This window comes from Salvelinus sp. IW2-2015, linkage group LG26 (assembly GCF_002910315.2).
Source record: "Salvelinus sp. IW2-2015 linkage group LG26, ASM291031v2, whole genome shotgun sequence".
NCBI lineage: Eukaryota > Metazoa > Chordata > Actinopteri > Salmoniformes > Salmonidae > Salvelinus > Salvelinus sp. IW2-2015.
This window is the reverse complement of record NC_036866.1, coordinates 6,613,637-6,627,692: the sequence shown is the minus strand read 5'-3', so window position 1 is coordinate 6,627,692 and position 14,056 is coordinate 6,613,637. Positions and strand designations below refer to the sequence as shown.

Genomic DNA, 14,056 nt, shown 5'->3' with positions numbered 1-14,056 from the left:
CCTGATCTAGTTCTGATCCTGATCTAGTTCTGATCCTGATCTATAATTCAATTAGATTTCACTGTATAGCTGATATCTAGAGTTATTCCATAAATTCACAGCACACCATGCAGCAGGGTGTCCCTCCATGCAGTGTAGGTTAGTGGAGTGTTACGGGAGGAGCGTTTGGTCGCAGTCCAGCGGTTTACTTGAGAGAAGGAGCCAGGGCTATGTTACTGTGGTACTGAACTGGCATGAGGGATTCTGAGATTGCCAGGCATCAGACATGCTATTCCACCAGTGGAACAAAAGAGTGTGTCACGGCACACTGCCCTGACGGATACCATAAGGACGGATGAGTTTTCCTTCAATGCCTCGTTCAAACTAAGAGGAAGTTTGAGGGAGATGACAAGGTACTATGTTTGGGCAGGCTGAATGAAGCGAGATTAAAATGTGTGCTATGTAGGCTAACAAACACAATGTAGGCTAACTAACACAATGTAGGCTAACTAGCATATGTAGGCTAACTAGCATATGTAGGCTAACTAGCATATGTAGGCTAACTAGCATATGTAGACTAACTAGCATATGTAGACTAACTAGCATATGTAGACTAACTAGCATATGTAGACTAACTAGCATATGTAGACTACCTTAATACAAAAACAGCTAGCCCAGAATCAAATAAACTGACAAGAACATTTTGGGCAAAGTGACACAAAAGTCACAAAAATGTGGTTAATTAAATATTTGCTACTTRTCATTGCATTGTATTCAGCGACTGGAAACTAGCACTACACAATAGGATCTGTTGTTAGTAGGATATAGCCTTGGCTATAAAAAAGACTGGTAGAAATCAACAATGACCAAAGGTTCAATACAGTACACTACAGTGCCTTCTTGTCCACTTTCATATGTGAGCTAGAAAAGAGCTCTAGGCTTGCTCAATGCTACTAATCCAAACGACATATGACCATAGCAATTCCATCCACCAATTTCATAAACAGTCCTCTTATGGGATTACCCGGGCAAATTTCCATTAATCTGAATTTGAACGGCAGGGGGTTTGTCCTTCTTGAGGAGGGTGGGTGCCTTTGGGTGCGGTTCTACCGTTTRCGTTCAGACGGGGGCTTCTACAGGCGAGTGCTGGGTGTTGGTGTGGGGCGGGGGGGGTAGGACCTTCACCTTGCCTTTCTGCCGAGGGGGGCTGGGACTCGGGGAGCTGGCTGGGATTGGCTCGGGTATCTGGCGCGGAGGCGGGCTCAGAAGTGGAGGCGGCGGTGGAGACAGGCGCAGGGGTGGGCTGGGAGCGGGCTCTGGGCTTGCTGTGCGTTATTGGCTGCGGAGGCTCGCCGGTACCCAACAGTCAGGCTTTCTCTGTCACAGACTCCAGAACAGTCGGGAGACTGGAAGCGGAAGAGGCAACAGATACCACAACCAGTGTCTCGCAGCCAGTGGCACAAGTGGGTAAGATTCTGTACAGTTTCTTAGCAGTCTTCCATAGTGTCCACTGCTATGGATTTTATAGTAATACTAAAACAACGGATGCCTACCAACTTACACAATRATCATGCTATTCGACGCAATGACACATGAACACTCTGGAAAACTGTCTTAATATTCAACAGGTTTTAGGATAATGTAGATGTGGATACATTATTGAATGTGGATAAACTACTAAAATAATTGCTGATATTAAAAAAAAAATAATATAATGACCGTAAAAATGTGGGATGTTGGTCAGTATCATACAATTATATTATCTGCTAAAATCAGCCTGATGATAAAACGAAGCTAGCTACGCAGGGAAGAGGGTTTTAAAATGCCAGTAACATTACTAACATCCCTAGATTTGTCAGAAATCCCAGTTGGAAGATTTGATGGAACCAGAAGGGAATAAGCAGGAAATCTATGAATCTTCCAACCACGATTTCTGGGAAAACCTGGGAAATTTGGAAAAGTTACAGCAGCAGAATGTTGCAACCCCTAGCAGGGAATGAGTGATCTGTCAGGGATGGRGCAGGAAGCGTGCTACAGCCCAGGGGAAGATGAGCAAAGCCACAGTCCAATGATCCTCAACTCATCCCTCTCCCTTGGATTCAGCTGCCCAATGAACAGTACATCCAAAAACTGAGGGATCTGCTTATATTGAGAGACTTTCCAAAAATGTTTGTGAAGCAGGGTTGTGGTCCGTCTGTTTTACCTCAGTCCATTCAGGTAATTAATAGAAATTATATTTCAAACTCATTCATTTAAAATACAAATAAACATTGGCTGAGTTGAGACAAAATTGACCCCAACTCAGGAATCAAGTTGATCTATGATAATGTTTTTCCATGTTAGGCACCACTGCTWAAGACTGAAACATGTTCCTCTTAAAAAAGTCACCAGAGTGCAACAGTGTGAAAGGTTGAAAAGTGTAAAACAACATTAAAAGCAGGACTACTCCACTGAACATGGGGACAACAGTGTAAGAGCACTTGAGAGGAGAGCAACAATACAACATGGATGAACTGAGGAGAGAACAGAACAGAGATGGATGCAAAACGGTGTCATGGTTCAGAAGCTAAAGAGCATTATGTTATGAACGCAGCCCAAGGCTTCTGGAAAAAACAAACACATGGAGAAGCATGAGATGAAAAAGCAACGGCAAATATCCTCATATGTACGTATAGCAGTAGCCTATATTCATATTCTACCGATGAAGTTAAATTCTGTAAGGTCAAGCACYGAACATGTATCTTTCTAACACAAGAAAGAAGAATATTACCGACAGCATACAAATGGACAACAGAAAAACTGGCACAGTATAATGAAACTCAGTCCTACAGAGTACTGGCACCCCAATGGTGGAACAAACTCCCTCACGACGCCAGGTCAGCGGAGTCAATCACCACCTTCCGGAGACACCTGAAACCCCACCTCTTTAAGGAATACCTAGGATRGGATAAAGTAATCCTTCTAACCCCCCCCCCCTTAAAAGAGTTAGATGCACTATTGTAAAGTGGTTGTTCCACTGGATATCATAAGGTGAATGCACCAATTTGTAAGTCGCTCTGGATAAGAGCGTCTGCTAAATGACTTAAATGTAATGTAATGTACAAATGTCTAAGAAAACCAATGGTCCAAACCTCATGTCTCTATTATAATCTGTTAAGTTATTGGAGTTTTCACCCCTGTAGGATGGCCAGAATTAGGGTGACTAAATCAATGGAGGCCAGACAGAAAAAGTTGTCAAAATAAGGACAATTGCAGTGTGTTGTGTCAGCTAAACTGGAATCTGATCAAGAATAAAGGCCAACTGACAGGCTCACTTTCCCGTTGAACCCGTCATCTTTATTCTCGAATCCRTAGGTCATAAAACAATATAGATATCGATTTTGAGACATGACAWGTAGTATTTTCATATTTTAGTACACGCTTTTCATATTAAATGCAAAATTATTAATTATTTTTCAAAGATTTCTCACAAAAACATGCRTATCTCTGAAATGTCAACAGAGCATCGAATGTACAAGCTTTTTATTTTCCTTTTACATTTAATTCAGCTCGTGTTGCACGAACCCGAGTGGCACAGCAGTCTAAGGCACGACATCTCAGTTCTAGAGGCGTCACTACAGACACCCTGGTTCGAATCCACGCTGTTTCACAACTGGCCGTGATTGGGAGTGCCATAGGGCGGCGCACAATTGGCCCAGTGTCGTCCGGGTTTGGCCGTTGTAGGCCGTCATTGTAAATGAGAACTTGTTCTTAACCGACTTGCCTAGTTAAATAAAGGTTCAAACAAAAACGCCAAATGAGCTTTTTGAAAAACTGCAGAAACAGCTTTGAAGACGACCACCACTACATATACATGTAAAATCCTCAAAAGTAGCTGCAAGAAAGCTGAACCACTCAACCGAGCTCGGTGCTTATTATCGGATGTATTAAGTTACGAAATCCGACTTTTTGGATCTACTGTTAACTAAAATGTTAGAGAAAGATACAACTGAATGATTCAGAACACKAATAATTATGTCTTTGTAAAATGTATTTTATAAACACAAGGAAGTAAAATATCATCACCAAAGCACGTTTTCACCTACTCTGTCAGAGTGGGTAGACACCCTATAGCATATATGAAAAAACATTATGTACAGTGCCATCAGAAAGTATTCAGACCCCTTAACTTTTTATTATTATTACGCTACAGCCTTATTCTAAAGTGGATTACATTGTTTTCCCCCCTCATCAATCTACACACAATACCCCATAATGATCCTTTACTCAGTACTTTGTTGAAGCACCTTTGGCAGCGATTACAGAATCAAGTCTTCTTGGGTATGACGCTACAAGCTTGGCAACCCTGTATTTGGGGAGTTTCTCCTATTCTTCTCTGCAGATCCTCTCAAGCCGTGTCAGGTTGGATGGGGAGCGTTGCTCTCCAGAGATGTTCGATCGGGTTCAAGTCCGGGCTCTGGCTGGGCCACTCAAGGACATTCAGAGACTTTTCCCTAAGCCACTCCTGCGTTGTCTTGGCTGTGTGCTTCGGGTCGTTGTCCTGTTGGAAGGTGAACCTTCGCCCCAGTCTGAGGTCCTGAGCGCTCTGGAGCAGGTTTCATCAAGGATCTCTCTGTTCATCTCTCCCTCGATCGTGACAAGTCTCCCAGTCCCTGAAGATAAAAAACATCCCCACAGCATGATGCTGCCACCACCATGCTTCACCGTAAGAATGGTGCCAGGTTTCCTCCAGATGTGACACTTGGCATTGAGGCCAAAGAGTTCAATCTTGGTTTCATCAGACCAGAGAATCTTGTTTCTCATGGTCTGAGAGTCCTTTAGGTTCCTTTTGGCAAGCTCCAAGCGGGCTATCATGTGCCCTTTACTGAGGAGTGGCTTCCGTCTGGCCACTCTACCATAAAGGCCTGATTGGTRGAATGCTGCAGAGATGGCTGTCCTTCTGGAAGGTTCCACAGAGGAACTCTGGAGCTCTGTCACAGTGACCATCGGGTTCTTGGTCACCTGCCTGACCAAGGCTCTTCTCCCCCGATTGCTCAGTTTGGCCAGGCAGCCAGCTCTAGGAAGTGTCTTGGTGGTTCCAAACTTCTTCCATTTAAGAATGATGGAGGCCACTGTGTTCTTTGGAACCTTCAATGCTGCAGAAATGTTTTGGCACCWTTCCCCAGATCTGTKCCTCGACACAATCCTATCTCGGAGCTCTGCGGACAATTGCTTCGACCTAATGGCTTGGTTTTTGCTCTGACATGCATTGTCAACTGTGAGACCTTATATAGACAGGTGTGCCAAATCATGTCCAACCAATTGAATTTACCACAGGTGGACTCCAATCAAGTTGTAGAAACATCGAGATTGCTCAATGAAAACAGGATTCACCTAAATTCAATTTCAAGTCTCATAGCAAAGGGTTGGAATACTTAAGTAAATAAGGAGTGTTTTTTTTATTTTATACATTTGCAAAAATGTMTAAAAAACAGTTTTTGCTTTGTCATTATGGGGTATTGTGTGTAGGGAAACATTTTTTTATCCATTTTAGAATAAGGCTGTAACATAACAAAAAGTCAAGGGGTCTATACAGTTTCCAAATGCACTGTATAGGCAGTCAGCCAGGACTGTGGTCAATCCCAAAATGATGTGAAATTCAGTTAATGACCTAAAAAACAACCATTTACCTCAAGGAGTTTGAATCCAAGACCTGCATTTCACTTCATTTCCCAAATTGACTGGAACTGAAATGGCATTTCCATTGAGGCCAAACTGCCAACTCCAAAAAGCAGTAGTCTGCTGATGAGGGTGAGCTATGTGCCACGGGGAGTGAGGGTGAGCTATGTGCCACGGGGAGTGAGGGTGAGCTATATGCCACGGGGAGTGAGGGTGAGCTATGTGCCACGGGGAGTGAGGGTGAGCTATGTGCCACGTGAGGGGAGTGAGGTGAGCTATATCGCCACGGGAGTGAGGGTGAGCTATATGCCACGGGGAGTGAGGGTGAGCTATGTGCCACGGGGAGTGAGGGTGAGCTATGTGCCACGGGGAGTGAGGGTGAGCTATATGTGCCACGGGGAGTGAGGGTGAGCTATATGCCACGGGGAGTGAGGGTGAGCTATGATGCCACGGGGAGTGAGGGTGAGCTATATGCCACAGGGGAGTGAGGTGAGCTATATGCCACAGGGAGTGAGGGTGAGCTATATGCCACGGGGAGTGAGGGTGAGCTATATGCCACAGGGAGTGAGGGTGAGCTATATGCCACAGCGAGTGAGGGTGAGCTAGTCAGGCAGTGCAGAGCAGACTTGCCTTCCTAAACTGCTTGCCGCTGGCCTCTGGTGTGGCCGTGACCGGGGCATCTGTGGCAGCTTTCACTGGAGTGTCCCCAGGGGCTTCGGCTAGGACACAAAAACAGCACAACGCATGAGAAACATCACCAGGTTGCACCACACATCATCGATAATAGTTTATTAGCAAATAGCAGTAATGAGTGAAAAGTATTGGCATGCCCAACATTAGAGAGGACTCTATCTACCATCTATGCCCCAGGTCAGAACCTGCATGATGGAATCTCAAAGGTTTGGAAAATATTGCTCACAATAACATTCGGGAGCTTGTGCTTTTCATTGGCTCTCTGACCAGTTATGTCTGATATGGTACTATAAAATAATGACAATGAAATCATTCATTAATTGCCATCAAATTGGCAAACCCTTACACAGTGCTGTTATGAAAGACGTTTCTCTCCTGTACAACTCAGCTTGGAGTTGGGAGGTGCTACAGAGCCAGCTGAACCAGCAGCAAAACATATTTATATACTTCCCTTCAGAACATCATGGAACAACAATCCTTCATCCAGCCAATGAAAGACCTGTCAATAACAAGCCTCACAACTACAGTGCTGTGTCCCAAATGGCACCCTATTCCCTACATTCCCTATATAGTGCCCTACTTTTGACCAGATCCATATGGGGCCTTGGTCAAAAGTAGTGCACTACATAGGGAATAGGGTGCCACTTGCGACACATCCCAGGAATAGACCTATTGTTTTAGCAAGTCAAAGAAGAGGTATGGATGGAGTTCAAGATGTTTCCATCTATCATAGACAGATGTATTTTCCAAACATTTGAGAAGCATCAGCTACCAGCAGACAAGGAGAGCCCTCCAAGAAGAGGACTATCCTCCCATCATGTAAGTAGAGGGGGAGAGAGACCAAAGAGGCCAGAGAAGCCAGGGAGAAAGGAGGAGGAACTTGGAAATCAAAAAGAGGAAAAACACACAAGTAGGACAGACAAAAGCCACAGTCAGATGAAACCAAACCCAAGGGAGAAGGAGAGGATGCAGTGGATCTGTTGTTGAAACCACTGTGGACCACAAGATCGGCAGCATCACATCCAATTCAATMCAAATACATTCTATTCAGTGGTCAACTTTGGTTTTCAGAGGAAGTGTTTTTAGAGGAATTCRATTACATAATAAGACGGTGAACAAAATATCAATCTTTTCACTTATCTGATATCAACAATATGATGTAAGAATATATCCTGTACATCAATTAAAGACTGTGTCAATCTAAGCATTTTCTCCACCCAAAAAAACAAATCCTTCCATCAATAACTTTTCACTGGTGTCTGAAACAGCAGCATCGTCAGATAAAGACAACAAGTTGGTAGTCTGGAAGCCAATCGTGTTGGGTTTGGAGGTCAATATCTAAGAGCACTGCACAACGTCTCTGGCTCCAACGCACTACTAAACAGGATGCTGCCGCACACACGCAGAGGGGCTGCCTCACACACGCCGAGGGGCTGCCGCACACACGCCGAGGGGCTGCCTCACACACGCCGAGGGGCTGCTCACCACGCCGAGGGGCTGCCTCACACACGCCGAGGGGTGCCTCACACACGCCGAGGGGCCTGCCGACACACGCCGAGGGGCTGCCTCACACACGCCGAGGGGCTGCCGCACACACGCCGAGGGGCTGCCTCACACACGCCGAGGGCTGCCTCACACACGCCGAGGGGCTGCCTCACACAGCGGCGAGGGGCCTGCTCACACACGCCGAGGGGTGGGTATTCAAACAGCACCATGGAGGAGAGGGGGGACTGAGTGTAGGGGATACACACCTAACAACAAACGCTGACCAGAAGCTCCTTTACTACCAACACCTGTGAAGAACGCAGAGGAGGAGAAGGGAAGAACACAAAACAAATCAAAAGACTGAAGCAAAGGGGTCGGAGCAGGGTCACTGCAGGGTACATGTTTCAAGGCCCTGCTGTGAGTTTGATGTCATGGCTGGATCCTTTAAGTCCAGAGTCAGATACCATTGGCTACGTGTGCAATCTGTGCACGTCATTGTGATACTACTAATAATGCAGAATAACTACTAATAATGCAGAATAGCTAAATCGGGCAAGTTAAAAGTGATTGCAACTGACAGTACATTAGCAAAAATCTAAATGCTTTTTTGCTGGAAAGTATGAAGGTAGATTGCTAGGCATGCAGGTATGAATCAACAAAAGAAGCCCACTTCAAGTTCAGATTACCAATGACGTACATTTTTCTACCACTTGAAGCAGCTGCTATTGCTATTCTAGGTTCACAAAGCTCAAGATGTTAATTTATCACTTTTGCCACTTGTTCCAAAAAATATATACAATCCTGGCCAAAAAGAGTTTAGTAACCGCTTTGTCTGACATAGCCTCCAAAAAGGCGATCTATTTTTTAATCTGACAAGACTGTACTCACCGGTGAAGAGGATGCTCTTGAGGAAGGTGAAGTTCTCTCCTATCTTATCTAAATCAGGTAACTCTGGTAGAAACTTGGCAATCTCCACTAACTCAGGCAGCATTTTGGTTAGTTTATCTGTGTGCAGAAGAGAATTGTGATAGGGTAGGTGGAGTTTATCCTTTGAACATGGGAATCAAATTAACCAAACTAACTGAGCAGCCTTAACAGAAAGACAGCACTGGCTCAGCCCAAATAGTACATACAATTCACGTCAGATTAACCACACACACACACACACACTTTACTGATTAACAGGAATTAAACCAACATGACAAGTTATTTAACAGTGGTAAATCTATATACGAATTTYTGGTTCACAGGCTTCTAATGAGTCATTTCACGTAGGGGATTTCTGCATGTGTTTCTTCGACCCTCCTCAATCCAAACAGTAAAACAAATCCGAATATTTGGGGCATTGAAAAACATTTTCAGTGTAAAGTGAAACAGACAGAAAGTACCCAAAAAAAGACAATGGATCTATATATTTTTTTATAACATCTTTGATAGCTAACAATCACCAAAATAAAGCTAGACGGTCAAGGAGAATCTAAAACTACAGAAACGATGCATTCATGAGTTCTTTGTGATAGCATGGGGCCCACTGATTTTGTTATGTTTGAGTCACTCAGCATAAGAACATGGCATAAGCCATGGGAAAACGAGTAGAAAGGAGGGCCACTAAATGTTCCAGTCGACCAACACACCTACTGCCAAGTCTACCACCTAAACCCCATTTTGAACCAGAAAARAATCTTACCGAGGTCAATTTGTTTACTCAGCTCCCAGAAGAAATCAGGTATTACCCAATTGTATTCACCCATATCAGGCAGCATATCCTTCCATTCCTCATAGGTCTGGAAGAACAGWACAGACGTGGCATTTCAATCACATGGTCAACTTAAAAATTTTGTTGTGATAATGGGAAAACAAATTACCTCAGTTAAAGATTAACAACAACAATATTTCAAGGGATAGGTTAGGGTACAATAATTGGACATACATTTGTTAAGTATTCAGACCCCTTCCTTTTTTCCACATTTTGTTACATTACAGCCTTATTCTAAAATGGATTAAATACATGTTTTCCATCATCAATCTACACACAATACCACATCATGACAAAGTAAAAACATGTTTTTACACATTTTTATAAAATAAAACAGAACTTATTTACATAAGTATTCAGACACTTTTCTATGAGACTTGAAATTGAGCTCAGGTGCATCCTGTTTCCATTGACCATCCTTGAGATGTTTCTACAACTTGATTGAAGTCCACCTGTGCTAAATTCAATTGATTGGACATGATTTGGAAAGGCACACACCTGTCTATATAAGGTCCCACAGTTGACAGTGCATTTCTGTGCAAAAACCAAGCCATGAGGTCGAAGGAATTGTCCATAGAGCTCTGAGACAGGATTGTGTCGAGGCACAGATCTGGGGAAGGGTACCAAAAAAGTTCTGCAGCATTGAAGGTTCCAAAGAACACAGTGGTCTCCATCATTCTTATATGGAAGAAGTTTGGAACCACCAAGACACTTCCTAGAGCTGGCCGCCCGACCAAACTGAGCAATCGGGGGAGAAGGACCTTGGTCAGGGAGGTGACCAAGAACCCAATGGTGACTTCCAACAGAACAACCCGAAGCACACAGCCAGGGCAACGCAGGAGTGGCTTCAGGACAAGTCTCTGAATGTCCTTGAGAGGCCCAGCCAGAGCCCGGTCTTGAACCTGATCGAACATCTCTAGAGACCTGACAATGGGAGAAACTCTCCAAATACAGGKWTGCCAAACTTGTAGCGTCATACCCAAGAAGACTCGATGCTGTAATCGCTGCCAAAGGTGCTTCAACAAAGTACTGAGTAAAGGGTCTGAATACTGAATACAATCAAGTTGTAAAAACATCAAGGATTATCAATGGAAACAGGAAGCACCTGAGCTCAATTTCGAGTCTAATAGAAAAGGGTCTGTAAATAAGGTATTTCTGTTTCATTTTATAAATGTGTATAAAAACCTGTTTTTGCTTTGTCACTAAGGGGTATAGTGTGTAGATTGAGGGAAGACATTTTTAAAATCCATTTTAGAATAAAGCTGTAACAAAATGTGGAAAAAGTTAAGGAGTCTGAATACTTTTTGAATGCACTGTATTTCCCATTAAGTGACATGAGAGGGTTAACTCTTAGAGGAAAACACAAGGGTCGTTTTACCTATGTTGTATGAGTCTAGGCTAAAAAACAGGTGTGAGGGGAGTCTAGACACATCTAGCCTATACAAGATCAACTTCAACAGAATCATATGTAAACCTAGTCCATATAGTGAAAGGGTTTTGAAATAACCAGCTCATAAGGGAATCTCATCTGTGCTGGCAGTCTGGCATAAACACATACCCTAGCAGAGCGCCAATCAAATGTAGAGCAAGTCACCTCTGTTCCACTGGGAGTGGAGGTAAGTAGAGCGACTCGTACATTAGGATTAGAAAAGCAGCACTCAAAGCCAATATCRCTTAAGGACAATGTGAACGGTAGTAAACCACTTTCTATGTGTTTGTTACTCTYACTGCGCTTACCAAGCAGGTCCAGCCAATTAGAGATCAGAGTGCCAACTGGTATTTAGATGAGAGATGCACTTGTATCATGTGTCTTAAGTCTAACAGACAAGTACAACAGCTTCTTTCGAACAACATTATGGGGCAGTAACCTGGCTCCGGTTATACGTGTCTGGGAAACTGGCCGTTACCATACAACTCTCTCTCCTCTACCTCAAATGTACTGTACCTTCTTAGCGGTGTACCCGCCTCCCACTGCTGAGCCCAGCACAATGTACCGGAGCTTGAGTAGCCTGGAGGCCAGGCGGAGCATCCAGAAGTTGCGGTGCTGCTGGTAGCGCCAGCCGCCGTGACCGCCCGGGGGAGGCTTGGGGGGCTGCATGGGCAGCCGGGACATGGAGGTGAAGTGGCGGGCGGCCGAGCGGTGCGGGGGGGTGACACTGGCGTTGTACCGGTGGTGGATGGCACGAGACAGAGGGTGCAGCTTCTGTAAGGGCATCCTGAACCTCACCCCCATGTTAGGGGAGACCAGGTTTCTGCAGGCCATGCTGACAGGACAGAGACATGGAAAAAATGTGTCAGGGATTTAGACCCACAAGCAACATTAACGCTGTACCTTCTGCAGACATCAGTTAGGTGTGATGAGTAGAACGATTGATCGTATACTGTACAGTACAACATGATGAACAACAACGGCATGATAGTGTTGATTGAATGGGGAACAAATAACGTTAGTTAGCTACAGTAGCTGCACATCTGCCTAGCTACAGTAGCTGCACATCTGCCTGGCTAAATACAGTAACGTTGTTTTAGCTACAATGCATCGTTAACTTACAATGTCAACCTTTTGTTACGCAGATAATAACCTAACCCACACCCAATCTAGCTGGCCACTTGATGTCAGTTATTCCAATTTGTTTAACACCAAGCTAATGTCTAGCTAACTGTTAGCGTTACCTTCTTGAACATCATCAAGGGTAATAACAAGCTTTTCGTAGCCAGCCTCTAGGCAACAAGCAACTAAACTAACGTTAGCAAGACAGTCATGTAATTAGGAGAAGTACAGCATTGTCATCAATTAGCTATTGCTGTTAAGTCAATCAATGAATGCTGAATGCTGCATAAACTATCTAGCTAGCATTGTGGTCAACATTGCTAGGTAGTTATCTCAATATAGCACAGCGAGCAACACCGTCCTCATGCCCAGATAGCTACTGTTAGATAGCGAGCTGGCTATCTATTTATCTAGCTAGCCGGCTAACGCTAAAGGTTGAGCTTTCGAAAATATTGTTACCCTACTTACCAGGCCACTGCGCTTCCAACTCGTAACATAATGCTATTACCAACAACGGGTAAATGAAAATGTGTTATATATTCGCGCTCACGCACAATTCAAATCATTTTTACAGAGGGAACACATTGGTTAACTTGCTAACTAAAAAGGACACAGCATGAAATCAGAATGACATGTCTGCTTGCTGGAAACGAGTCCAACCTCCAAATCAGCACTGACAAAACTGTCTATGGTGCTTCAAGTTCCTACACACATACTCAGTCACGTCAATAGTAATGTTCTCTAATTTGTCAACATATAGCTAAATCAATTGGATAAATTATGATTWAAAAAAAATATGTAAGAATTTCCACACCTAATCAGACTAAAAATACAATGTTGTCTTAATTGTTCTACCATGGACGCTGTAGACCTCACAAAACGGAATAATTAACCCACAAATGCTTGAGGGCATAACAAACTGCACACATCTACTACTACTCATTATCTGTGGTGTGGATGGTCTGATAATGCACAATATCAAAATGAACTATTCAACGTTGTACAATTATGATGTGTCATTGCTTTTTGCTCTCTACACTCCTGCTACTCGCTATTTAGTATCTATGTATAGTAGATACTTACCCCTACCTACATGTACAAATTACCTCGACTAACCTATACCGCCGCACTTTGACTCGGTACAGGTACACCCTGTATATAGCCTCATTATTATAMATTTTTTTGGGAAATATTTTCTTAACTATATTTTCTTAATCTGCATTGTTGATTTAAGGGCTTGTAAGTAAGCATTTCACCTTCAAGGGCTTGTAAGTAATCATTTCACCTGTTGTATTGGGCGCATGTGACAAATAGAATTTGATTTGATTCGTCTGATTTTTACAATGATCTATTGAACACTAAATAGGCTAAATATGAAAAGAATTGTGCTTTTACCATTAAATAATGCACCCAACATGTGGAAAACATGGCAGAATCTCAATTGCCCTCTCCTCACAKCCGCTCTCCTCACCTCCTTATCAAAACCCATTGGAGGAGAAGGTCAGAGGGGCGGGACCTCTGGCTTTTTCCTCCWATGTGTTTTGAGGGGGAGGAGAGAGGACACGAGGAGAATCCAATTGAGATGCACCCATAGTCTCACCATCAGGCTGAGGCAGAGGGGGAGCAATGATGTACAGTATACAAACACTATTTGCTAATGTTATGCTAATTGCTAATGTTATGTGTTGGCCAATGAGAGGCTCTGATGCCACCATCTACCATATTGGTACTGCTCAGAAGGAGCATCCTGCATCAGAATAAATGAAATTCAACAGTACTTCAGTTGAATGTTTCATGAATAAAGTGATGGAACTACCATGAGCCTGTGTTACTGTGTCAGACTGGGTAACACCTATTAGAAACATCACATTGACATTTAACCCATTGGTYATTTTTGATTAAATAAAAATATGGATATACCCAACCAGAAGTAT

The 14,056-nt window shown here is 43.6% G+C and overlaps 1 protein-coding gene across 1 annotated transcript in view; it reads right to left on the bottom strand.

Moving 5' to 3' along the window:
* Positions 1-12,805, bottom strand: part of LOC111952488 (dynamin-like GTPase OPA1, mitochondrial) — a 100,041-nt gene extending 87,236 nt beyond the window's left edge. The window contains 7 exon segments of the mRNA XM_070435379.1: positions 1,117-1,304; positions 6,264-6,356; positions 8,082-8,123; positions 8,704-8,820; positions 9,503-9,599; positions 11,517-11,835; positions 12,591-12,805. Coding sequence (XP_070291480.1) covers positions 1,117-1,304; positions 6,264-6,356; positions 8,082-8,123; positions 8,704-8,820; positions 9,503-9,599; positions 11,517-11,835; positions 12,591-12,619 — 885 coding nt within the window. The 5' untranslated portion in view covers positions 12,620-12,805.
* Between the last annotated feature and the right edge of the window lie 1,251 nt (positions 12,806-14,056).